The following is a 25320-nucleotide window of genomic DNA, read 5'->3' on the forward strand; positions in this document are numbered from 1 at the left end:
GTCCCAGTTGAGAAAGTGTGCCTTGAGTTGTGGTGCGGTGGCCCCATAGTCCACATTACCCACGTAGACTGTGCGGGCATCCTCTTGTGTCCCCTCGGCGGACCCGACGACAGGCTCGGCCGGCTATGTTTATTATCTTATTTATATGTTATTTTTGGAGGTAACATCAAGTTAAGGACAACTCATAGTCACTCTATGAGCAACAGATATGAAACTTGTCCTATCCTGTTCAATCTTCACAATCCCTGACACACTCAAGCCCATTGCTATAGGCACTGTGTCAATCCATGTGGCTGAGGGTCTTTCTCTCCTTCATCATCCCTCCACCTTTCCTAGCATGATGTCCTTCTCCAAGGATCAGCCTTTCCTAGCAATACCCAATGTATACAAGACAAAACTTCACCATCTTTGCCTCTAAGGAGCACTCTGGTTGCACATTCTCCAAGACATATCTATTTGTTCTTTTGACATCAGTACTCTTCTTCAACACCACAGTTTAAATCCATATGCAGTGGGTAGTTATTGCATTAGCTGTATCTGCAAATCAGAATACCCCGGATTTTAAAAACTGTAAAAATGGACTGGTGGTGGCATCTGACCTCTTCTAACTTCACCACAAGAAATAATCACCATCAGCATCAACTCAAACTGAAACCTGTGAGGTAGAGGTCCAACATGTCTCCACCCTCCAAACTTTTTATCATCTGACATCAACTACCCCTCTCACAGCACTCTCTACTTCTCTACTAGGCTCTAAAATCCATTGCAGTGGCCATACACAACTCAGAGGCAATAATGACAATTGTGGGGGTTATTCAGGTTTAGAAATGACTCAGAAAAGAGTTCTTCAAGCAAGAGAGAGAGGCTCCTTTCAGCCACACCAATAGAAAGGCCTGTCTCATTCATTGCAGTACAGTCCCTTGGCCTCTTCCCTGCTTGGACAATTGTTATAAAGCTTTTTCTAATGCATCAGAAAGCTGGACAATTACTAGGGCCGATAGAAGCAGAATTGATGCCTTTGAGCTGTGGTGTTGGTAGAAGAGTATTGAATATACCATGGACTACTAGAAGAACAAACAAAATCATCCTAGAGAGGGTGAGACCAGGCTGCTCCTTGGAGGCAAAGATTCTAAAGCTTTGTCTGACATACTTTGCACATATTGCAAGGTGGGATCAGTCCTTGGAGAGGAACGTTGTGCTTGGGAAGGTGAGAGGACAGCACAAGAGAGGAAAACCTGAGATGAGATGGCTTGATTCAGTGACTGGGTAATAAGGGTAAGTGTGCCAGAGACAATAAGACTGGCACAGGATAGAGCACATAATAACACAACAAACAATTAAAAGGTGAGAAATGTACCATCCCTCTACCAACTAAAAGGCAAGAAGCAAACACACCACTTCGCTTAGAAGTCTGGGCTCAAAACCACTCTGCTCTAGTTCCATGGATCAGTAAATATAGGCAAGTTCTCTGAGAAGTCCCACTCTACCAGCAAATTCTTGCCCAAAGACACTCAGATTACTCTCTCTGTTGCTTGATGTGTAAGATGTTTTTGTTATTGTTGTTGTTACAGGGCTGTATTTGCTCTGCTTATTATGCTGCCATTATGTTTTTGCCACCAATTCCCACCATTTCTCAGTGCCTTTCAGAATCTTGGCAAGTTATAACTCTGCTGTCTCCTGGGTCAGGGAGCTCATTTGGCATAGTCTGTAGGAAGTTGTGTTGCTAACCCAAAGGCTATACCTTTATGACTCCAACAGTGGCTCTTTTTTTTTTCTCCCCAATCCAGTTTGTTTATTCTCTAAACTGCTTTTATTGTATACTGGTTTATTTACACATAGTTGGATACATGGTTTTTCACACCAGATCTTTCCCATTTCCTTCACCCCCTTATCAAATTTTTCGACCTTATGATTACCACATACGCTCACCCCTCTGCTTCTACCTCCCCCCACCTTGAATCCTCATACTTGGTCTACAATAATGGCCTTATACAGTATTTGACTTATGAGATTAAGTCAGTTCACTCAGCATAATGGTCTCCAAACCCTCCCACGTTAGTAGTAATTTACAAAATCATTACTCCTGTGCCCTGTGTAATATTCTATCTTGTGAATGTACCTTAATTTCTCAATCCATAATTATGGTTGAACATTGGGACTGCTTCCATATTCTTGTGATGGTGAATAACACTACTATGAACATTGGCATACAAGTCTCTGTTTGTACCTCAGTTCTCAGTCTCTTGGGGTATATTCCAAGCAGTGGAACAGCTGGGTCATATGGTATTTCTATGTTCAGCTTTTTGGGGAAATGCCAAACTGCCTTCCAGAGTGATCGTACCATTTTACAATCCCACCAACAATGTATGAGTTCCTATCTCTCTATATCCTTGCCAACATTTATTACTTGCTGTCCTGTTACATTTTTGTCACCACTACTCATTGGTGGTTTTTTTTTGTTTTTTTCTTTTGTTTTGTTTTGTTTTTATTTTTGTGTGAGTGTACCGTCAAATCAGATCTGACTGGTACAGGAGGAGATTGTCCCTCCTTTTCCCGGCAGAGCATCTGGTGGATTCGAACCGTGTGCCTCTGGGATTGTAGTTGCAGCTCCTTGCCACTAGGCCACCAGAGCTCCCCTACTCATTGGGTTTTGATTTGCATCTTTTTTTCTTTTTTTATTATTAATTTTAATGAAAGTTTACAGACACTTTGGATTTCCATTCATTCATTGTTGCACTTTTCTCCCTGCCCAACACCCTCCTCCCAATTTGCTCTTCTCTTTGAAAAGTAAAAGAAAAATTATTTCATTGTTATAAAATTCTCTCCCCCAAGTCCACTCCACTATGCAGCCTTTGTTCTGGACTCCTGTCATGACAATAATACCTAATCCCTTTTAAACAGTTCTCTCCCTCATCTGTTTTAATGCAGTATTATACATAATTTATCCTATCTTTCTCAGTCTCACTCCAACCCTGAAAGCAGTCCCATTTTACAACAGTGGCACTATGCAGTATTTGTCATTTTGTGACTGAGATATTTCAGTCAGCATAATGTCCTCCAGGATCATCAATTTTTAATAATATTTCATGAGTTCTTTGATTTTCAAAGCAGCATAGTATTCCACTGTGTGAATACACAAGAGCTTCTCTATCCATTTATTTGTTGATGGGCACCTAGGTTGTTTTCAATTCTTTGCTATTGTGAACAAAGCCATGATAAATATGGGTGTGCATGTATCTGCTTGGGTGGCAGTTCTAGTTTATCTGGGGTATATTCCCAGTAGTGGAATTGCTGAGTCAAATGTTATTTCTATTTGCAATTTTTTTGAGAAAGTCTCATACCGCTTTCCACAGTGGTTGCACCATTTTATACTCCCACCAACAGTGAATAAGGGTTCCAGTTTCTCCACACCTTGCTAGCATTTGTTGTTTGCTCTTCTGTTAAATTTTTATATTCTTACTGGGGTGAGATGGTATCTCATAGTTGATTTGCATCTCTCTTATTGCCAGTGATTTGGAGCATTTCTTCATGTGTCAACAAAAGCAATCTTAATAAGCATTTTGGGTTCATTTTGCTGACTCTTCCTCTGTAGCTTTTTATTTATGGTGTCTTACTTCTCTGGGTAACTCTGGTGAACTACTCCATTAGGAACTATACTTGAACCCAAAAGTTAGGACTTCTCTAGTGATTAGAATCCACCAGGTTTTTTGAATGAGAAAGGTGGGCAATTTCCCCTTGTGCAATTTATTGTCTAAGAAAATCCCACTACAGGGACAGTTAGAAGTCTGTCTGATTTATTGGCAATGATTTATGATTTATTCCTTTACTTATTCTGGTGGGTTTTTTGTAAGCTCTTCACATTCCTTTTTCCAACCTAACATCTCCAAAGAAGAGTTCTAGAATGCTTTTTGTCACACAAGTCTAGGATTATACTAAATTAATCACAAAATCCTAGAAATCTTTGAATCATTCATAAAGAGTGTATTTAGAAGCAAGCCTGTGCAAGGGTTGACCTACAAATCTAAGTATCAACAATTATTTCCACCTTTAACATTCATATTTACACAACCACGTCCTTGTAAGTTGTCTGGCTTCATGAACGCTTAAATACAGGATGTGTGTTTCAGTTTCCAAACCTAATGCAAGATTCCTACTTCATTGCCCATGTTGAGAATATTTCAGACAATCTCTTCTTTTAATTTTATCCATCAATCTGCAAAAGCAAACCAAAATAAACACAATGAATCTGGGTCATAGAGTTTGAAAAATGGTCCCAGGATATTAAGACTTTCAAACTTGGCTTCCTTAGAATATTCTAACGCACACATGTCCTGGGAAAACCAGTTTCTCATATAATTTACACCCTTTTTTCCACGCTGAAAAAAAATGTTAATAATGTTTAAAATAATAAGATGATAATAATAAGACAACAATCAATTTACAACAAATGACATTTTTAAAATAATCCATCCATGAAAATCATGAACTATTTTGTTAAATTTATTCAACTATTATTAGAGCTTTTGTGGCATAATCCATAGGGTGTTGTGCTGCTGATAATTTGTTCCTCTTTTTATATATTCTTAGTGTCACAGATTGTTAATAAAATGTCAATATATCCAGTGGTAACTCAGAAAAACAATCAGTGATATAATTCCAAAATACCAATGATTGAAGACTCAATAGAACACAGTTCTGCCATAATGGAATTTACCACAAATCTTTGTTTTAATAGTATTTTAGAATCTTGATGAGAAATATATTTATACTTAAATTTCTTTCTTGACAGAATAATCTAATTGTTGCTACTACAAATGAGATATTTTTGAGTGAAGTAGTAGGAAAAATAGAGTTCCTTGTTCTGACTATGTTTTAAAAAATGAGATATTTTCTCTAACTCATATTGTGTAGTACTTGGGGCAGGGGGTATTTGCTTATTATTGTTATTAATATTGTATTTTATATAATGTGAATTGCTGTTTGCAATAATAGTCCACTTGGATTTTTAAGAATGGAGATGTTATAATTTTTAAATGTTATTATAATTTTAAAATGTTGTTGTTGTTGTTGTTATGTCAAGTCTCAAGGAGCTTCATCAAGTAGAGACCTGAGTCAATTATTTTTTTAGTGGTGACTCCTCACCCCACCTGCTCTATCCTGTGCCAATCTTTTTGTCGCTGACACACCTACCCCACTACCCCCCCAATCACTGAATCAATCCATCTCATCTAAGATCTTCCTCCCTTGCACTGTCCCCCTACCCTCCCAAACCTGACATCCTCTCCAAGGTCTGGTCCCACCTTGCAACATGTCCTTAGAATCCTTGCCTCCAAGGAGCAGCCTGGTCTCACCCTCTCTAAGACTAACCTCTTTGTTCTCCTTGCAGTCATATTCAATACTCTTCTCTAGCACTACAACTCAAAGGCACCAGTTCTCTGTCATACTTAGTCATTGTCCAGCTTTCTGATGCATAACAAATAATTGCAAAGACTATGGCCTGGATAAGGTGCACCTTAGTCTCCAGACTGACATCATTGCTTTTCAATACTTTGGAGAGGTCTCTGACAGGAGAGTTTCCCAATGCAATTTGTCTTTTAATTTCCTGGCTTTTGGTACCAAGAGTGCTTAATGTGGAGCCAAGCAAACAAAATACTTTGTTAATGTTTTTATTACTCTTATAGGCCCTTGAGTTCCAACTGACTTCAGAAGACATGAAAACAATAGATGACCTAAACAGAAATTTGCGATATACAACTCTTGACATGTAAGTGACTTCAATAGGTATATTCTCTGTGCTTCTTGTCCTCTTCTTACCTCCCTCCTCCTCCTCCAACCCTTCACCCTTCTGCCCTTCTTCCAAAGGGAGGAAAATTTGTACTAATTTACTCAACAAGAGGTAGTGACCTGTTTGGAACAAATATGAGGTAGCAGTACCCTCTAAGAATTCGCATCTCTGTTCAGTATGAGTTCCATTCACTAAACCAACAAAACTGTGATAGAGATCCAGAGTCAGTTTGATGGTCATATACGTACTCCTTGCTCCTTATACATTTCCAAAGAAATCTATATCATTGCTGAATCTGTATCTTCTATATAGACTTCTCATCTCTAGAATAATACCTTGGATGTATCTTTGGATAGCAGAGATGTTACTTAATTGATTTTTAATAAAATTATTTTTATCATGTTCTTTACTTAAATCTGCTCAATTGCTCCAACAGCTGGGGAAAAGACATTTACATAGATATTTTGCACAATAACTGCTGCAGTAGGCTGGAGTATGTCAGAAATTATGAAGATGGCACAGTAGAGGACAGAGTTCTGATCTGTTCTTCATGTTGCTATGAGTTGTACATGACTAGAGGGCACCTAATAACAACCTATCCCCTTTTTGGTCCAATCTGAAATTTCCAGCATCTTCAACAGATATGTACATTTTATGTCTTAATGCTTTTCCAATTTTTATCTTCATTTGTATCCTAAATTATTGAGCCCTCCGAACATTGCATATCATATACTGTTGCTAGATCATTGCAAATATGTACCTTTTTATGCATAGCATTACATTTGCCACCAGAGATGCTGTCTTTGGTAGGTGTAAGAAGAACATTTGGTTTTGAGTTTCTGAAGTATCATGATCCTAATACAAACAATGAAATAGGTTAAAACAATGTGTATTGAAACAAAAGTGTAGAAAACAAACTCAAAATTGGAGAAAAGTTTAGCCAACAAGATATCTTTACTATTCCTTCATGCTCTAAGTATGAAGACTTTAAGAAAGAATTGTTGTTCTTATTTTTAAGTACCATTGACTCAAAACCAACCCATAGGTGACTCTCCACCAGGTTTTCAGAGGCAGAAAAATCTCACAAGAAGAGATTGCCCATCATTCTGTGGAGCACCTGGTAAATTCAAGCCTCATGCCTTTGGGTTTACAGCAACATTCCTTATCACTGAGCTATGTTGTTGTTGTGTACTGTTGAGTCAAAATTTACGCACGCTGAACCTCTGGTGGGTTTTCAGAGGGTGTTAGCCACGTGAGAGAAGATTGCTCATCCTTTTCCTGTGGAGCAACTGATAGATTCTAATCATCTGCCTTCAGGATGCAGTGCAGCTTCCAACAGAACTTCTTACCACTGAGCTACTAGCACTCTCTTAATAAAAGATAAAGCGTTTAAATGGCATGGTTTAAAATCAGAAAATATCTTGCTCAGGATTGTATCCTTTTTTCATACTTATTCAGTCTGTACACTGAACAAATCATTTGAGAAGTTGGACCCTATGAAGAAGAATGTGAAATCAGTATGGGAGGAATTCATCAACAACCCTTGCATGCTGGAAATGAGGAGGATGTTAAATGCTTGCTGCAGATCAAAGGCTACAGCCTTCAATTTGGATTTCACCTCAATGTCAAGAAGACAAACATTCTCAATACTGGAACAATAAGCAGTATCATGACAGTTGGAGAAAAGATTGAAATTGACAACTATTTCATCTTACTTGGATTTACAGTCCGTTCCCTTGGTATCAGCAGTCAGGGGATCAGGAGACAGTGTTTTGGGAAAGTGCACTGTCAGGGACTTCTCCAAATAACTGAGGAGCAAAGATATCAGCTTGAAGACTAAGGTGCACCTGAGTAAAGACATAGTCATTTTCAATCACTTGCAATGCATCTGAGTGGGGACAATGAATAAGGATGATAGAAGAAAATTGATGCCTTTGTGTTTGGTATTAGAGAGGAGCACCGAATAGTACACGGACCACCAAAAGAACAAATACATTGTCTTGGGGGAAAAGTGCAATTAGAGACTTCCTTAGAGGCACAGATGACAGAGATTCCTCTCACATACTTTGGGAATGTTGCTAGGAGTGACTATTTCTTTGAAAAAGACATAATACCTAGAAAAGGGAAGGGTTAGCAAAAGAGAGGAAGATGAGTTGTATTGACACAATGACTGTAGCAATGGGCTCAAGTGTATTAGAGATGATGAGGATGGAACAGAACAAGGCACCATTCAGATCTGTTGTTCATAGAGTTGCTATGAGTCATATAATGAAATGATACTCAACAAGAGGGTATATTTATCACAAATGTGGAAAAGGCAAGGAATATATTACTGGTGCTGAAGAATTTAAAAGAAATAATGGGATCATGAATGAAAATAGATTAGAACAATGACATACCCATAGCCCTAAAAAAATGTGCAAGTAGGGAATTATCATTTGTAATATGTTTGTCAACTTGGGGGAAACCAGCAGGAAAAGGGGTAAATGATGCAGAGAGAGTAGCAAGTCCTTGGTAACTCCTGCTACCTGTTACATACCTTAATTTTAGGTAATCCTTTTCTGTCATTTTATATTTATATTACTATCATATAGGGATATCCACATATTGTTCACAGGATTTTTAGAAGCCTGCTATTTAAGAATTGGATGGCCAATCCTATGTTGAAGTCTGCCTTAATCTGGGAGCTCTACCAACTCTTGTCCACCATTGGTGACCCCTCAGGCATTTGACACAGCACTAGTACAGTTTTCAGCACTACAGAAACCATAAGTTATCCCAGTAGAGAAAACTTACAGACAAGAGCTGTGCTAATTATAACAATGATAAACAAAGGTACAGAAACCTAGAAGTGGAAAATAAAAAAAACCTCACTCAGCATCTTTCAAACATTAAGATTTGAAAAACTAATTCAAGCCTTGACTTGCATTACTTTGAGATGCCATGAGCAAAATTTTAAATAATCCAGAAGCATCAAAAGAAGATGAGAGGAATACACAATCATTGTATCAAGAAGAATTGCCTGGAACTAGAGTATTTCAAGAACTATCATATGATCAAGAGTCAATGAATGAAAGAAGTATTTAAGCTTCATTGGGACATTAGCAAAAAATGAAACTCCAGAAATCAACAGATACCAGCTGACATGTTTTAAATGACAGATGCAGCCCTGGACATGTTCACCAGTCTATACCAGGAAATATTGAGGACAGTTACCTGGCTGACTGAATGGAAGAGATACATATTTGTATACATTCCCAAGAAAGGTGATCCAACAGAATATGGAAATTACTGAATAATAACATTAGTATTACATGCAAGCAAAAGCCTGCTGAATGTCATTAAAAAATGACTAGAACAGTAGTACATTCACAGAGAAATGCCAGAAGTTCAAGCTGGATTTAGAAGGCTACAGGGATACCATTGCTGATGTCAAATGGATTCTGGCTGAAAGCTCAGGATACTAGAATAATGCCTATTTATCCTTTGTTGACAATGCAAAGTCTATGTGGATCATAGCAAATTATGTTAACATTGATAATAATGGGAATATCAAACACTTAATTGAGTTCATGCAAAACCTATACGTAGACCAAGAAGCTGTTGTGCAAACAAAGCAAGGGAACACTATAGGATTTAAAATTAAGTAATGTATATGTAGAGAGAGTGAGAGAGAATATATGTTAGGGTTGTATCCTTTATCCATACCTATTCAATCTGTATATTGAGCAAATTATTCAAGAAACTGGGCTCTATGAAAGAAAGTGGCAGCAGGATTAGAGGAAGAGTTATCAATAACCTATGTTATGCAGATCATACAAACTTGCTTGCTGAAAGTGAGAAAGACTTGAAGCTCTTGCTTCAAAGATTACAGCCTTAAATATGGATTATATCACATCTTCAAGAAAAAAAATTCTCACCACTAGACCAATAGCAAAAAGAGTATTGAATATACCATGACCTGCTAGGAAAACAAACAGGTTCATCCCGGAGAGGGTGGAATCAGGCTGCTTCTTGTAGGCAAAGATTCTGAAACATCATCTGACATACTTTAGATATGTTACAAGGAAAAACTAATCCTTGGACAGGAGTATCATGTTTGGGAGGGCGGAAGGACAGCACAAGATAGGGAGACCCTTGATGAGATGGATTGATTCAGTCACTGGTGTAATAGTGATAGGTGTGTCAGAGACAATAAAGTTGTCACAGGATAAAGTAGGGTTTAGGGCTATTGTACGTAGAGTTGCTATGAGTTGCAAGCAACTCCATGACACATAAAAACAACAACAGACCAATAGTGAAAATGATAAATGGAGAAAAGATTAAAAACTACCAATGACTTCATCTTAATTAGAGCTAAATCAATATGCTTGGTATCAGCAGACACGAGATCAGGAAATGAATTGGACTGGGTAAGTCTGCTCTCAGGGACCCCTCCAACTTATGGAGGAGGAATGATAGTATAAGGACCAAGGTGTGCCTGATTCAGGCCATACTCTTTGAACCATGAATAAGGATAATGAATAAGGATGTCAAAAGACAAATGGATGTCTTTGAGTTGTGATGTTAAAAGAACTGACTATCTCAGGGACTGCCAAAAGAACACATAGAAATATCTTACATCTGTGTGCCAAGAGAACACACAGAGAAGGTGCAACCAGATACCTCCTTGGAGGCAAAGATGATAATGATTTGTCTCACATACTCTGTGCATGTTGCTAAGAGATTATGTTCCTTGGAGAGGGACATCGTGTTTGGGAAAGTGGAGAGAAGGCAAAAGACTAGAATACCCTCAACTAGATGGATTGACACTGTGACTGCAACAATGGCTCCAGTGAGTCAGAGATTGTGAGTATGGTGCTGGATGGGACAGAGTTCAGAGTTGTTCATAGGGTATAGAGTTTGTCTCACAGTATAGGTTTTCTAGCATGGATGATGATGTGAAGGGGCAGGTCGTGTAACAGAGGCATGTTGTTTTATCCACAAAGGGATTGGCTATCTACCATTCCACAAAGGGACTGAGTTGTTGTTGATTGCCTTTGCGTCAAGCACGACAAATAATGACCCTATGAATGAAAGGCCTGAAGCCCCTCTACAATTAATGACATTTGTCAAAATTCATAGAGTTTCTGGAGACATGTGGTTTAGCAAGTGAATATCACACCTGTTTCCAAACCTGTCATAGTATGTTATTGTTTGCTGAGTTTCCTGCGATGCATAGTGACCCTATGTATGGAAGCTCTGAAAACTTCCCTGTGCTAAGAAGTCTCACTAATTCTGACACACCAACCCCCATTGCCCCAGTTACTGTATCAATCCATATCATCGAGGGCCTTTCTCTCCTGCTCTGTCCCACCACCCTTCCAAGCATGATGTGCTTCTCCAAGGACTGGTCTCTCCTGACCACATGCCCAAAGTCAGTAAAGCAGAGCTTCAAACTCCTGACCTCCTAGAAGAGTTTGTTTTACCCTCTCCAAGACAGACCTATGTGTTTTCGTTGCAGTCCATGGTATGTTCAAGACTCTTCTCCAGAACCACAACTTGAAGGCATTGATTCTTCTTCTGTCGTCCTTAGTAATTTTCCAACTCTCTGAAGCATGAAAAGTAATTGGAAAGACCATGGCCTGGATTAGGCACACCTTTGTATCTAGACTGACATCGTTGCTCTTCAGCACTCTGGAGAGGTCCATGACAGCAGATTTTCTCAATGCAATTTGTCTTTTGATTCCTGGATCCAAGCAAGCTGTAATTGCTAACAACCTCAATCTCTTCTCCCTCTATTACGGTGCTGCCAATTGGCTCAGTGGTTAGTATCTTTGTCTTCTTGATATTGAGCATCAGTCCATATTGAAGACTACAGTCCTTGACTTTTTGTAGCAAGTGCTTCAGATATTCTTCAGTTTCGGCAAGCAAAGTTGTGTCATCTGCACATTGTAGGTTGTTAATAAGTCTCTAATCTTGATGCTACACTCCTCCTCATAAAGCCTTGCTACCCAAGTGATCTGTTCAGGTTGAAAAGGTACAGGGACAGAACGCATCCCTGACACACTCCTTTCTTGATTTTGAACCATGCAGTATTTCCCTGCTCTATTCTGAGGACTGCTTCCTGGCCCAATTTAGGTTTCATATACGCATGATCCAGTGTTCTGTGATTCCCATTTTCTTCAAGGTTAGCCACAATTTATTGTGATCCACACAATCAAATGCCTTTGCATAGTCAACGAAACACAGATAGACATGCTTCTGGTACTCTCTGTTTTTGGCCAAGATCCATCAAACACTGGCAATAATGTCCCTAGTGCCACACACAACCTCTTCTAAACCCAGCTTATATTTCTGGTAGTTCCCTGCCAATGTACTGTGTATATCTTTTCTGGATAATCTTCAGCAGGATTTTGCTAGTGTGTAATATTAGTGATATTCAATAATTTCCATACTCTGTTGGATCATCTTTTTTTTTGGAATGGGAATAAATATTTATCACTTCAGTCAGTTGACCAAGTAGTTGTCCTCCCTATTTCTTGAAACAACTTTGTAAGCACATACAGGGCAGCATCTGTTTGCTGAAATACATCAATTGGTAATCTTGCCAATAAATTAAACAGCTCTAGCTGCAGAGAAGGGAATTTCCCCATCAGAAGAGCTGGCATTCTTCCCTTAACCACAGAAGAGAGACCTCTCCCAAACAATGAAATGTAGGACAATTTCATGATGGCAGTAGCATCCATGGCTGAACTGGGGAACTGATGTAAGATGGTAATTTGGGGACCTGGGGAAGGATGAAACCAATATTGTCAACACTGATAACTTCATTGGACCATTTGGAGATAAGCCAATATTGGCAGGACTCAGAAGTTTGTTGGACAAATTGGTGAACAGCCAATATTGGCAAGACTGGACTGACAACTTTGTTGAACAATTGTGGGTGGGAAGCCAATATTGGCAGGACTGAGAACTTGGGAACACTTAAAGGCCATAAGGCTTGAGACTGAGGTTCCTATTTGCAATTTCTAGAGCTGTCTTGACCTGACACTGTGTGGAAATTATCGTACAATATCATTCATATCAAACACAAGCATAATCCTGCTGAAGAGTATCAAGAAACAACCAGAACAGTACATTGACAGAGAAATACCAACAACACAAGCTGGGTTTGTATGACCTCATGGCACTAGAGACATCATTGTCAATGTCAGATGAATCTTGGCAGAAATCCAAGAGTATAATAGGGCTATCTACCTGTTTTGTTGACTATACAAAGGTATTTGACTATGCAGATTACAATAAACTGAGGAAGAAAGGGAATCCCAGAACATTTCATTGTGCTTATTCAAAACCTGTACTTGGACCAGGAAGCAGTCCTCAGAACAGAACAGAGAAATGCTGCATGATTCAAAATCAGGAAGCGAGTGTGTCAGGGATATGTCCTGTTTCCATACCTTTTCAATTTATAAATAGAACAGATCATTCAGGAGGCTGTGCTTTATGAGGGGGAATGTGACATCAAGATTGGAGGAAAACTCACCAACAACATACATTATGTAGATGACACAACCTTGCTTGCTGAACCCTAAAGCACTTGCTACAGAAGGTCAAGGACTGTAGTCTTCAATATGGATTGAAGTTTAACATCAAGAAAACAAAGATTCTCACCACTGGGACAACTGACAACACATGATGGATGGAGAAGAGATTGAGATTGTTAACACTGATAGCTTGCTTCGCACCACAGTCAATACTCTTAGTACCAGCAGTCAAGATATCAAAAGCTGAATCGAACTGGGAAACTTTGCTGTTAGGGACCTCTCCAGAGTACAGAGAAGCAACATTAGCAGTCTAAAGAACAAGGTATGCCTAATCCTGGCCATAGTCTTTGCAATTATTTACTAAACATCAGAGAGCAGGACAATGACTAAAGATGACAGAAGAAGAATTGATGCCTTTGAGTTGTGGTGATGAAGAAGAGTCTTGAACATACTATGGAGTGCCAAGAAAGCAAATAGATTTATCTTGGAGAAAGTGAAACCAAGTTCCTCTTTGGAGGCTAGGATTTTGGAACTCTGTCTCACATATTTTGGGCACGTGTCCAGGAGAGACTGGTCCTTGGAGAAGGAAATCATGCTCAGAAGGGTGGTGGGACAGCGCAGGAGAGGAAGACCCCAGACTAGATGGACTGATACAGTAACTAGGGCAATAGGGGTAGGTGTTTTGGAATCAGTGAGACTGGCTTAGAACAGGAAACCTTCAGAGCTATTGTAAATAGGGCCACTATGAGTCACAGGTGATTTAATGACACATAACAACAACAATCTGAATTACAACACTTTGACTTCCCAAATATGGTTCTGTGTGGTCTGTGAGTTATCGCATCATATTTTGAACCCACCAAAGAATTAAAATTCGTATTGAGATGAGTGGAAAGGACAAGGGAGCGTGGGGAAATGTCTGACCTCATGAGAATTGGTTTTCTGTTATTAATGCTGTGAATGGGGATAGTTTCCCTCTGTAAAGTTAATAAAACTCAGATATGCCGTTCCCCATGTGGCCCCTGCTCTTTTTACATAGGGTCGCCATGAGGTGTATACAACTTGATGACACCTAACAACAACATAGGGATCTCTCTCACTGTATTGGAACCTCTCTAAGGATTATATTGTATCTTATAAACATCATTATATTGATTTCTGGATCTCTCCATAGATTGAATATGTTAGGCACAAAAAAATTAATGAACTAGTGAGATGAAGTGTGATGGTTATTAACAATATATATGATCCTAAATATATGTTAATACTGAACAAGAAACTTGACTTATTCCTATTCAAAACAAGGTAGAATCAGTTTTCAATTTTACTGAGAATCCAAGTGAAAAATCCACAGAATATCTCCTTGGTTTTTTGACAGATGCAGCCAAAGGAGGACATGATATTTTTCTATTTGGATTATGTGTCTTTATGTGTTAAACTTTAGGCCATGGAATCTAATTTTACATCTTTAATTATTATTTTGTTGTTGTTGCATACCATCAAGTCAGAACTGACCCACAGCTGACCCTGCAACATGTTTTCAGAGACAGATAATTGCACAGTAGGAGATTGCCTAAATTTCTCCCCTGGAGCAGCTTGTGTATTTTAATTTTGTGGCTTCAGAATTAGAGTACAATTTCTTCTCAAGAATATATGAAAAGGGTCATGGTTAAACTCTGTAAAAGGCATGTTATAGAACCAAGAAGAAAATGCAAAAATGTGTCTTACACTTTAATGCCAACTTAAAACAAAGCCTGTTCTGCATTATAAACTGTCTGAATCCATATAATGTTTTGTCTTTTTTCTTTCAGCTTTTCTGACAACCCTAATTATCCATTTTCTGAAGAGTATTAAGGAAATCTTTGCCATAACTTGTTCCAGATGTCCTTGATTGGGAATTGACTACAGGATTTTTCAGACACAAATGATGAGAGGCAGCACCTCTGCTGAAATCCTTCATGTTTAATAACGGATCCCTTCTTACCTAGTAATGCACCCAAAAACCAACAAAGAAAAATACTGTATTCTTGGTGCCTTATGAAAAAATTTTAAAAATTCTCCTAAAATCATTCCACTTAGTCTATGATGTTTGTATACTCTATTTTCTTGTGTCATTCAGTCCAAAAACTAGGATTTGGCTAGCTAGAAGCTTGAAGGAAATGACAATGAGATAAAATGGTTTCAAAAAGATTCAGTAATGAGAATAAACATGGATTTTTCTTTCATTAGAAAACAGGTTACCATCAGGCCAGCCCAGCCCACGGTAATCCTGTGCATGATGAATGACATCCTATCTTAAACTATGCTCAAGCTCAATCCAGATAAAATCTTTGTGATAGCAGAGTTTTCATGACTAAGTGACTTTCAGAAGGTCAGAAAGCCTTTGTTTGCAGTCTATCTAATCTAGATGCATTGCTAAAACATATTCAGCACCACATCAACAGACAGCTCACCTCCTTACAGATGACTAGTGGCTACCTGTAAATAAAGTGTTTTTATGTGCTGTCAAATCAGAACCAACTCATAGCTGACATCCTCCAGTAGATTCTCAGGGGCTGTTGATTGCATGGAAGGTGATGGTGGAACAGTTGGTGGATTCTAATTGCCTGTCTTTGGGATGGCAATGCAACTCCTTACCCATTAGGCCACCAAGGAGATGATAGTCAGCAGGTATTACCAACCAGTGATTTCTTACTTAACCATTTCAGGGAACAAGACAAACTCTTTGCATACACTTAAGAAGGTGAGACATATACTGAAAGAATAAACACCACACGGACTCTCACTGAACAGTAGAAATGATCAGAAATCCAGAAAATCTGAAAAGATAAATTGGGGCTATGGGTGTACAGGGACCTAGTATGTTTGGAAGAACTGAACTTAACAATGCTGAGCACTTCAAGAATAATAGAGCACATAGTCTTCTTGGAAAATACTAGAAAATATTATTTTGATAATTATATCCTGCCAATAAAAGGAAACACTTGGCCAGAACCCACGCTGAGGGTCAGGTGTGCAGCCATGTATATGTATCCAATGACTCACCACATAAATTAACTGTACTGTGCAGAAGCAAGCTATCAAATGAAAAATTGATAGATCCACTTTGCCTGAACATTTAATGCCATATTTCTCAAAACCTTTTCATTGGAACAAATACATTTATATACTTGAAATACAGTATTTTGCAAAATCAGATGCTTCTTTTGCAAATTTAAATACAAAAGATATTACTGATGTGATACCACAGCGGGATGGGTCCATTTCAAATCATCTTCAAGTGGCCACTTACAAAAGAGAAAGACATAGAAAGATTCACTTACACAAGAAAAGAAGACACATGATAATGGAACAGGGAATGGCAATGGAATGGCCAAGATGTTAGCAGCTAGCAGAAACTAGGAAAAAGGAATAGGATGGTTTGTTTCTCAAAGCCTTCTGAATTAATCAAGACAGCTAACACCATTAATTTGGACTCCTATAATTCACAGCATGAAAAAAAATGTTTTCCCATTTCAAAAAATTTTAACAAGAAGGTATACATAGTTAAAAATGAAAAAAGAGAGGCCTTTGAGAACCAGCTAACAGAGAGGGAAGCACCATGCAGGTCTCCCTGAGTCTTCTCTGCCTCTCTATCCCCTATCTGCCAACCCAACTCCAGGGAACAACCAGCAGTGAGGGAAGTGTCTTTCATGACACACATTAATCCAACCCATCTCCAGGAACCCCATGCATCCACTCTGCCTCCATCCACTCACCTGTCCTCTTCCCTGAACCAGTCAGCAGCTAGGGAAGCAACTCTCAAGATACTTGTGAGTTCACCCTTACATTCCTACTTGGATCAATCCACCTAGAAGGAAGTGCCTAGTGGGATGCCCCCATCCCCTAGTTCCTATCTCCCACTGTACAATCTAACAAAGCATCAGTTCCCACCAAGACTTCAAACTGTAGCTTCATCTGACTCACAGAAGAGCAGGGATACTACACTTGGTCAAAAGGAAAGATCCCATTCACTTGTTCCCCAGGTACAACCAGAGGAGAAGTTTGCCACCTTAACAGGGAACAGATGACCAGCCAAGAAATTTCTGTTGGGAACCTGAATTCAAAGCTTAAATTCTGAAGTTAAGGAATGGGCCATTTCCTACACAGACATAACAGAACCTGCCTCACATCCATAAAGAAGAACTTCATAAAATGTCAAGGAAGTAGCACTCAGGTTCAAATATTACAAAACAGAACAAGTGTTTTCCTAAAAAATCAGAGCATATCATGGACTCAAAGAATACCCAAGGACCAGAAAGACAGAAGAAATATACCAACATGGATTTGCTAGAAATGATATTGAAGACATTACAAATGATGTAAAAGAGTTAAAGCAGTAAGTAGAGAGCAACAAGAAATTGAAAAAATCTTACAAGATAAAGTACAGTTAACACAGTGTCAGAAAGAACAGAAAACATGAATCTACAATCTAGACTATCAAGACCAGTATTGCAAAAATTTTCAGCAGGTTGGATGGGAAAACAAAGCAATATAGAAGAGATGGAATGAGAATCAGTTAAACAGAAAACAAAAACCTAAGTGAAAACTTACTGGGATAAAACCAGAGAGAAGATGGAAGCAAAATGAGAAAACCTAAGAAATATGTGGGATAGCATCAAAGGAAACAACATACATATGATTGGAATACCAGACCAGGAATGGAGGCGGGGGAGGGAGCATTGAAAAAGTTGTAGAAGAGGTAGTAGAAGAAAACTTTTTGAGTTTCATGAAAAATTAGTAAATATACATTCAAGTTCAGCAAACTCCAAACAGGTTAGACCACAAAAGAAGAACATCCTGACATAATGTACTCAATTTCCCCAAAATCAAAGATGATAGAATATTGAAAGCAGTGTGAGAAAAACAAAGAATCATCTATAAAATAGAGTCAATTAGATTAAGCTTTTACTTCTCAGCAGAAACCATGCAAGCAAGAAGATGGGTTGGTATGTGCAGAAGACAGAAAGAAAACAATTGCCAGCCAAAGATCCTATTTCTAGCAAAGATGTATATCAACAATGGTGGAGGAGAAATTAGGTTATTTGCAGGAAATCAAAACCTTAAGGAATTCATGAGAACAATACCAACTCTACAAGAAGGACTAAATGAAGGCCTTCATTTAGAGGACTAAATGAAGTCCAGTCCCCACCCCACCTGCTCAGAGTGCCAACATCACTAGAGAGTTAAAGATTTAAGAGCAGATAGAAGATAACAGAGGTCTGAGCCATTATATTTGGGTTAGATAGGGGAAAAGATGGCTGAGGGAGGGGTGGTGAAGGAACAGAGACAGCAAAGGAAAATGGATAGACTAAAGTAACCAGAAAAACAAAAAAAGAAACACACCAACATAGCAAAGATAAAAACCTGACCTCAAAATAAACACACTAAATGTGAAGAATGACTTAAGACCTGAATTAAGAGGAAAAGAGTGGCAGAATGGATAAAAACCTCAAAGTTGTCAGTATGTTTTGTACAAGAGACATATCTAAAAATAAGGAGGGAAATAGAAAGAGTGGTAAAAAATACACCAAGGAAATGGCATCTGTAAGAAAAGCAAGAGTAGAAAGACTGACACAGGGGTGCAGAGACTGCACACAAACAGTAGGAATTTGAGTCAGAACTTTGATTAAGATAATTTGTTTGGAAGCCACAGGAGCATACAGTCGCAGGCCCCAGAGGAAGCTGCCAGCTGAGCCCTGGCCTGAAGTCACTATCTGAGCCCCTGTGGGACCCACCCGCCAGAAGCAAGCAGCCATAACCCAGGGCAGCTGAGAGACAGTCCTGAGAGCTGGAATTTGAACCACACACAGGCCAGCTAGGTCCCGGACAGAAGTCACCAGCCAAACTGCTGTGGACCCACCCGCCAAGAGCAAGCAGGTTCTTTGGGGAACAAACTGCTGTCTGGCTGTCCCACATGGGACCCCTTAACTCAGGCAACAGGGAGGTTCTGGGCCCCTCGAAGGAGGTGAGAATCCCCATTGCTGTGGATCAATGTGGACATATGAGAGCCTCAGGAGCTACAAACATCAGCAGGGTGCAGTAAGCATCAGCGGGTACAGGAAGCCTCATTGGGGAGCAGCAAGCCACAGCAGGGAGCAGGGAACCCAAGTAGTACCCACCCAGCAGGACTAAGCAGGACAGCAGGAAAAAGAGTGAGGTTCTTATGGGGGATCATGGTTGATTGCTGGACCAATTGTGAGATCCTATCACCTTAAGCAGGAACAGGTGAGACAGCTGGAGCTCCACTGGAGTGGCAGACTCAGTTCTTGACGGGAAAACCAAGGCTTCCTAGTTTTCCAGTTAGGCCTCCTCCTTACCCTTTCCCATGTGGATCTGCATGCATGTCCCCACCCTGCCCATACGTGCATCTGTATGTGCACCAACCCTACATGCATCCATTTTTGTGCATGCAAACCTTCTTCTGGAGCAATGACATCAGATCAAGAACTTGCTGTCACCTCAGGCATGAAAATCTCTACCACAGCATTGTCCCAAAATAAGACTACCTCACTACCACACAAGCCCAAAGCAAGATATCACCCCACAAAATGTGATACAGTAGCAATGGATTTCCTGAAGCCAGAAAGTCTGATGGAACTTTTTTTTTAAAGAGGCTGAGATTTATTTTAAAAGGAAACTTCTAGAGAATGAGCACTGCTTTGCTTAAGAGCAACATAGGGATGGACACATCAACACTGGCAAGGCTATGATCCCTGATGCTTAGAAATCACGACCCTGAAGGACTAGCTGATCCCAAGTCAAGATAGACAGGTTAAATTCTATCTAATACACTGTGTTAAGGCGAGAAAGTACATTATTTTAAAATTTTTTTCAACAAGTATAATACAAAGGAAAAAAAAGTTTTCTGGATAACCAGGAAAACTCTAGTCCCTGAGCATTCCAACGATGTGAGAGTGTGTTACAGAGACTGTTGTCGCTAGACAATCAAGTGTATTACATAACTCACCACAAAGAAACTCAACCAGATCAAAGAAAAATACCTGCCCCTCAATTTTAAAAAACAATACAATATTAACTATCGTTGATTTTTTTCACTTTTAGAAATAGTGCTAAAAACTCTAGATTATATAGTCACAAACATACTATAAACCACAGCAAATTATCAAATCTCCAAGCCTGATGTAACTGCTACTTGCATTTTGGTCAATCCAACACTAAAATTATAAATAAGGTTGCTTTAACACAGGAAGAGTCCGTGAGCAGTGTGTCAAACCTGCAATATCTCACAGTGCTGGATGTTACAAGGCATCCCCATCAAGTCCATCTATGGAAAGACTCGGTTTAAACTAACACGGCTGAGTCTTCAACCATGGTCAGAACATCCCAACTCTTAGCCTGGAATGTCATGTTTGTCAGCAACAAAGGATGCGTTTTGGTGAAAAAACAGTCAAATTTACTAATTCAATGATTTAAACATGGAAAACTTTTTTAAAGACAGAGACTCAAACAACACATATAAAAAATTTTAAACATGAGAAAAATGACTTGGTTTAAAAGGTAAAAAAATTTAAAAAATAAAAATAAAAGGGAAAAAAATAAAAACCTTTCTAAGAACTCGATTATTTTCAAACAAAATGTTTAAATTAAAAGGAGAAAAAAAGTCCAGGATATGACCTTACCAAAAAAAAAATCAATTAATATGTGGGTTACACTTCACAACTTTCATATGTTAATTTCACCTGGAAAAGCAAATTCTTTTTGCCAATTTCAGCAACCCCTTTGAAATTTGTTGTGCACTCAAAACCGTATGTAGGCATTCCGTTGTTGCTGCTGTTGTAACGGTTGCTGCTTGTTGCTGCTGTAGGCGCATTTGCTGGGAATAAGGATCTTCCAGAGATTTTACAGATATAGTAGTTCTGGGGCCAGTCTTCCATATGATACCATTGGCTTCTTTCACGGAGGATTCCATTGTAATGTTGTGGGTCCCAAGGATAGTAAAGTTCAACAGGAACTGAGTACTGAAGTAATCATTAAGAGGCTCCACTTTCTGCTCCATCTCATTCATCATGTTGTCAATGGGGATCTTATAATATTGTCCAGATTTACTCTGTAAGGTGGAAGAAACATTCAGACAGACAGACTGAATTTTGCGAAAGAGTCCTGGTTTGGATCCATGCTGAACGACTCCCTCTACCTTTAGTGCCAACTGCTGATTATTCTGGAGGGCGATGGGCTTTGCAGGGTTCCATGGTGATGGTGACAGAGCGAGCTTAAAGCTGGTAGATTGCAATTTCTGGAAAAAATATCTTTGAAATGAAAGAGGAACTTTCAACAAAGCAATGATGGCATTACAGAGGCATGCTGTATGCATATAAGAAACAGGAGTGTATTTTCGATTGAGTGATTCCACCTCTTCCAAGACATGACTGTAGACAGACATCATTCTTCACTCATATTCACTATCAGCACGGGCTGCTCCACTAGATCCGTATTCCTGAAAACTTGCTGATTCTGGATCCAAAATCAGGGCTTCTATTGTATGAGATATCAGTAAACAGCTCTGCTGCTGTAGTTCTACATTCCTCGGAATTCTTCCATGGACTGTTTCGTCTGATTGGAGATGCGCCCACATCTCTGAAGGTCGTTTCCTAATGTCATGGCAATTGTTGTGGCAATTGCAGGTGGAGGGCTTGTCTTTAGGCTGTTACAAGTACAGATCAGTTAAGAGAATGCTTGCAAAAGGTCAATCCTGAGTTTTACAAATTCACACTGAAAACTTAATGGATTCAGTGGTGTACTGGCAGCTGTTAAGGATGGAATCCCTTTATGGTAGAATTTTAAAGATTTAGCAATGCAGGAAAGTGCTGAACTATAATTCTCCTCTTGCAACTCAGTGAGACACTGTTCAGCATGTGAGAACTCCTTTAAGCTGTTTAGCCAGAAGTAGAAATGTTCTGAGGCCACCTGAATCAGCAAACTCTGATAAAACTCTCTGGTCATGTCATGATTACCCATTCGGGAAGCCTGTCTGGCAATTTGGTATACAGTCCATCCATTAGAGATGCTTTCGTGTTGCTGTTTGATTACTGCCTTTATTTCAGCAGATAAAGCTTTCTGACTGGCTACAAAAATCACTGCTGCCAAACTCACCAGAAGTTCTTGCTTCTTGTCTGTGGAGGACTATCCAATCACTTTGTAGAGCTCCATGAGGTCCCCGATCATGCCATCACCCAGTACTGGCAGCTGCATGGCAATAGTCGCCAGGCAATAGCACATCAAAATCCGGGCAGAGTCCTGGGCACTGTGCAACTAAGTCAACAAGGTCTCGACCACTGACTGGCTAAGGTGAGGCCTGCCCTTTTCCAGCTTCACCATACAATTAAGCGCAATCTTTAAAGTGGCTTGAGCACCTGGACTGTCATCCTGACTACAAAGTACCAGAAGAGATTCCAGGCCAAATACAGAATCTTGTTTCCGTTCCAAAAGGTCTTTTTCTTGACAAGAGACAGTTATACTAGTTAGGACTCTCACTCCATGAGCTGCAATGCCCCTGTTATTATGGTAACAGCATTCTTGGGCTAATCTAACTAAATCTGAAGATCTGGGAGAACTCACATTTCCTGAAGTTAAGCTGAAGTAGTGTTTGATGGCAATGGTCCCTGCCAGTGTGGAAAGGACAGACAGCATGCCTGGTTTCAAGGTGTCATAAGGAGTCTGAAGAGCACATTCACAGAGGGCCTGAATATTTTTCCTATTCCAAGTATGTGGTGTTTTATTGGCAAGTAATTTCAGATCTTGAATAGCAAGTCTTTTCACTGTTTTCCTGGGATCATTCTTCAAATACTGCAGTAGGAGCTAAATCTGTTTAGGTGTATCAACCAACGAAGCTGCAAGCAGAATGAAAGTGTGCAGAGAAACAATCACCATTTTGGTAGAAGGATAGGATGTGACCAGCTGCTATAACAGCTGGCAAGCACTGGAAGCCAGGATTGCATCATGATGCATGTGCTGCAGGATAGGGATCAACTTCAGCTTCAAGTCTACTGGTGTGGCTTAACTTTGAATCATTTCACTGATTTTGTTACAGATTCCTACAGCAAAATTCTTCGATTGTGCAGAGAAGTTTGCAGCAGCAAAAACAGCAGCTTCAACTTCTACATTATCATGTGAATCCAGACTCTGTCGAATACTATGATGTGCATTCTTCCTCTCAGGAATTATTGATGCCAGACTTACCAACATCCTGAGTGTAATGGCTCATGCCACGGGGTCATTACTACGAATCACAGAGAAAATTCTCTTCACAAATTCATCCACATTTAGAATCTTCTCTAAATGCTTCTCACTTTGTTGGGTAACTTTAAGAACACACAGCCTCAGGAAATTGTTCCCAACTCTGAAAACATCAGCTAACTTTAAGAATGCAGAATTGATAAGAATGGGGAATGGATACTTCTGAAAGAGCCTGGGAAAACGAACAACTGCTTCACACTGTTGACCGAGTTTGCCAGATCTTAGACCTTGGTCCAATTCACATCCAGCTCCTATTCTCCATATCCAGCATCTGCTAAGAAAGATTTAGTTGAGTTTGGCGCCATGATCTAAACAGTTACTCGAAGAGCCTATTCATAAAGATTGAAAACTCCAACCCAGCCCGCCATCTTTCCCCACCACCTTCTCGCAAATTTTCCCTCCGCTCATTGGCCTGATGGAACTTTCTGACACAGAATTCAAAAGAAACATTATTTAATATTTTCAATGGGTGAAAAACAAACTTGAAGCATTTCAGGACACTATAAGCAAAAATCAGGAGGAGGTTTAAAAAATAATCCATAACAATGCTGATAAAACTAACAAGGCATTAGAGGCACTGGAAAAGCAAGAAACCAGGATCCAAAATATGAGGCCCAATGTTTCAGACGCTTTCAACATAATGGAGGGACACATAGCAGAGTTGAGAAGATTGAACACAGAACCAGTGAAATAGAAGATAGAATTGTCACCACTGCTTTGGCAGAGCAAAAAGCAGAATCAAAAAGGAAGGAAAAAGAAGAAAACCTAAGAATATTGTGGGACACCATCAAGAGAATAACATGCACATCATTGGAATCACAGAACAGGAAGAAGCAAGTAAATGCACCAAAAGAGTTGTGAAAGAATTACTAGGAGAAAACTTTCCAGGCATCATGAAGAAAGAGAGAATAAATATTCAATAAACTGAGCAAACACCATATAGAATAGATCCCAAAAGAAAAACACCAAGGTATATCTTAGTCAAATTTGTCAGAACCAAAGAGAAGGAGAGAATTCTGAAAGCAGCTAGGGAGAAACCAAAAGGAACCTGTAAGGGAAAGCAGATAAGATTAAGTGCTGATTTCTCAGCAGAAACCATGTAAGCAAGAAGACAGTGGAACACTCAAAGAATATGACTGTCTACTAAGAATACTGTACCCAGCAAAACTTTCCATCAAATATGAAGGAGAGATCAAGATATTCTCAGAAAAAAAAACAGAACCTGAGGGAGTTTGTAAAAATAAGACCAGCATTTCAGGAAACATTGAGAGACATTCTTCTTACAGAAGTGCAACAGAAAGCAGGATGGATCAAAGCAAATAGCAATATCAAAAAGAACTCAACAAAATGATAGCAATAAAACCTTGCCTCTCAATAATCACACTGAATGTGAATGGTTTAAATTCACCACTGAAGAGAAAAAGAGTAGCAGACTGGATAAAAACCAAAATCCATCAACATGTTGTCTACAAGAGACATACCTGAAAAATGAATATAAAGAAAGACAAAAAATAAGGATGGGAAAAAATATACCAAGCAAATCGCAACCAAAAAAACCCCAGAAGTAGCAATATTAATCTTCGATAAAATAAATTTCAATGCAAAGACCATCACAAAGGACAAAGAAGGTCACTACATAATACTTAAAAGGTCAATAGAATAAGAGGACACAAAAATAATAAATATCTATGCACCAAATGAAAAGACCTCCAA

The 25320-nt window shown here is 39.2% G+C and overlaps 1 protein-coding gene and 1 pseudogene across 1 annotated transcript in view; one reads left to right on the plus strand and one right to left on the minus strand.

The window, feature by feature from the left end:
- The window catches only part of AKR1C1 (aldo-keto reductase family 1, member C1), a 130290-nt gene extending 115125 nt beyond the window's left edge, over positions 1 to 15165 (plus strand). The window contains exons 6-7 of the mRNA XM_006903071.1: positions 5682 to 5764; positions 15123 to 15165. Coding sequence (XP_006903133.1) covers positions 5682 to 5764; positions 15123 to 15165 — 126 coding nt within the window. The remainder of the gene's footprint in view (positions 1 to 5681; positions 5765 to 15122) is intronic.
- Positions 15166 to 21111: 5946 nt separating this feature from the next.
- LOC102849619 lies at positions 21112 to 23912 on the minus strand (annotated as a pseudogene).
- Positions 23913 to 25320: the final 1408 nt, after the last annotated feature.

This window comes from Elephantulus edwardii, unplaced genomic scaffold (genome assembly GCF_000299155.1).
Source record: "Elephantulus edwardii isolate Elephantulus edwardi_28Jun2011 unplaced genomic scaffold, EleEdw1.0 scaffold00505, whole genome shotgun sequence".
In the NCBI taxonomy this organism is placed as follows: domain Eukaryota; kingdom Metazoa; phylum Chordata; class Mammalia; order Macroscelidea; family Macroscelididae; genus Elephantulus; species Elephantulus edwardii.